The 1,072-nt window shown below is 42.2% G+C and overlaps 1 protein-coding gene across 1 annotated transcript in view; it reads right to left on the bottom strand.

The window, feature by feature from the left end:
• Positions 1 to 902, bottom strand: part of LOC102201422 (centrosomal protein of 162 kDa-like) — a gene marked incomplete at its 3' end in the record, with an annotated part of 9,540 nt that extends 8,638 nt beyond the window's left edge. Inside the window, exons 1-2 of the mRNA XM_013908145.1 lie at positions 637 to 902; positions 162 to 243 (exon numbers count right to left, since the gene is read on the bottom strand). Coding sequence (XP_013763599.1) covers positions 162 to 220 — 59 coding nt within the window. The remainder of the gene's footprint in view (positions 1 to 161; positions 244 to 636) is intronic.
• Between the last annotated feature and the right edge of the window lie 170 nt (positions 903 to 1,072).

Genomic DNA, 1,072 nt, shown 5'->3' with positions numbered 1-1,072 from the left:
GATTTAAGCTTGTCTGTTGGCTGACGTTTGAATATTTACAGTGAGTCCCTTCAAATGTTACTTGAACGCTGTATTTGTGCCACAAACACTGAGATACTGATGAACTGGGAGGAAAACAAGCTGGCTGCTTGCTGAGAATCCATCGACTGCGTAGTCCTGACCTGACAGGCTGGAGGGTGAAGCCTCTAATTTGAGCTGCCTCTGGTCGGAGGAGCCTCATCAGCTCTTCTGCAGTGGGCAGCTCTAAATACACACAAAGACAAAAGGATTTCTTAGCATACTTTTATCATTAACGATCCTGCCCATCACAAATACTTTTGCACAAGTAGGATGCATCTTATTTATAGGGCTAACACACATGAAGTGACATGATGTGACACAGAAGTGGAGCCCAGGTGTGACAAATGTGAAATGAAGACCTTTCTCTCAAGTCTTTGAAATCTGTGGACAAAGAAAATAATCAAAAAATTTTGATGCTTTTTCCAAAACTGTCAAATGACATTGAGGGTTCATCCCTGATCTCATTTGTAGTGTCAGAAAGAGCCGTTAGGGTACGCTCACTGAGCAACCACAGACCTGGGGTTTATACACTGTATACTCAGACCGACAAAGACTTAAAGTAGAATCATTTCTGACCTGACTCACTGGTAGAAACAGGCTGCAGAGACTGTTGGGCACGTTGAGGAGGAGAGGAAGGAGACAGAGGTCTGTTGATGCTCCATCTCACTTCCAAAGATGAGGTATGATGACCACGGTCATCTGAATCCTCCACAGCATGGACCTGCCTGTAGGCCTCCTGAAGAGCCTCCAACTCTGAGGCCCCACTTTGCACGTAAGACTGACCTGTAGAGGAAATGAATGAAGTTTATCCAGAAAGCAAAGTTAAAACTTGAATGATGTTTTAGGGAAGCTTAAAGACCTTCCTGAAAAAGCTCGTTTCACGTGTTTACATGCTTGTTTACATCCTGACCACATATGTACATATGTATTGTTTACAATTTTGTCTTATAATCTGGTTTTCATTATAGTAGTAGTATTTATTTATTGTCATTGTCAAGAACAATGAAATTGC

The sequence above is a fragment of the Pundamilia nyererei genome, unplaced genomic scaffold (assembly GCF_000239375.1).
Source record: "Pundamilia nyererei isolate P.nyererei 1_Seehausen unplaced genomic scaffold, PunNye1.0 scaffold01583, whole genome shotgun sequence".
Taxonomy (NCBI): Eukaryota; Metazoa; Chordata; class Actinopteri; order Cichliformes; family Cichlidae; genus Pundamilia; species Pundamilia nyererei.
Note: the sequence above shows the minus strand (reverse complement) of the source record. Positions and strands in the feature narration are given on the sequence as shown.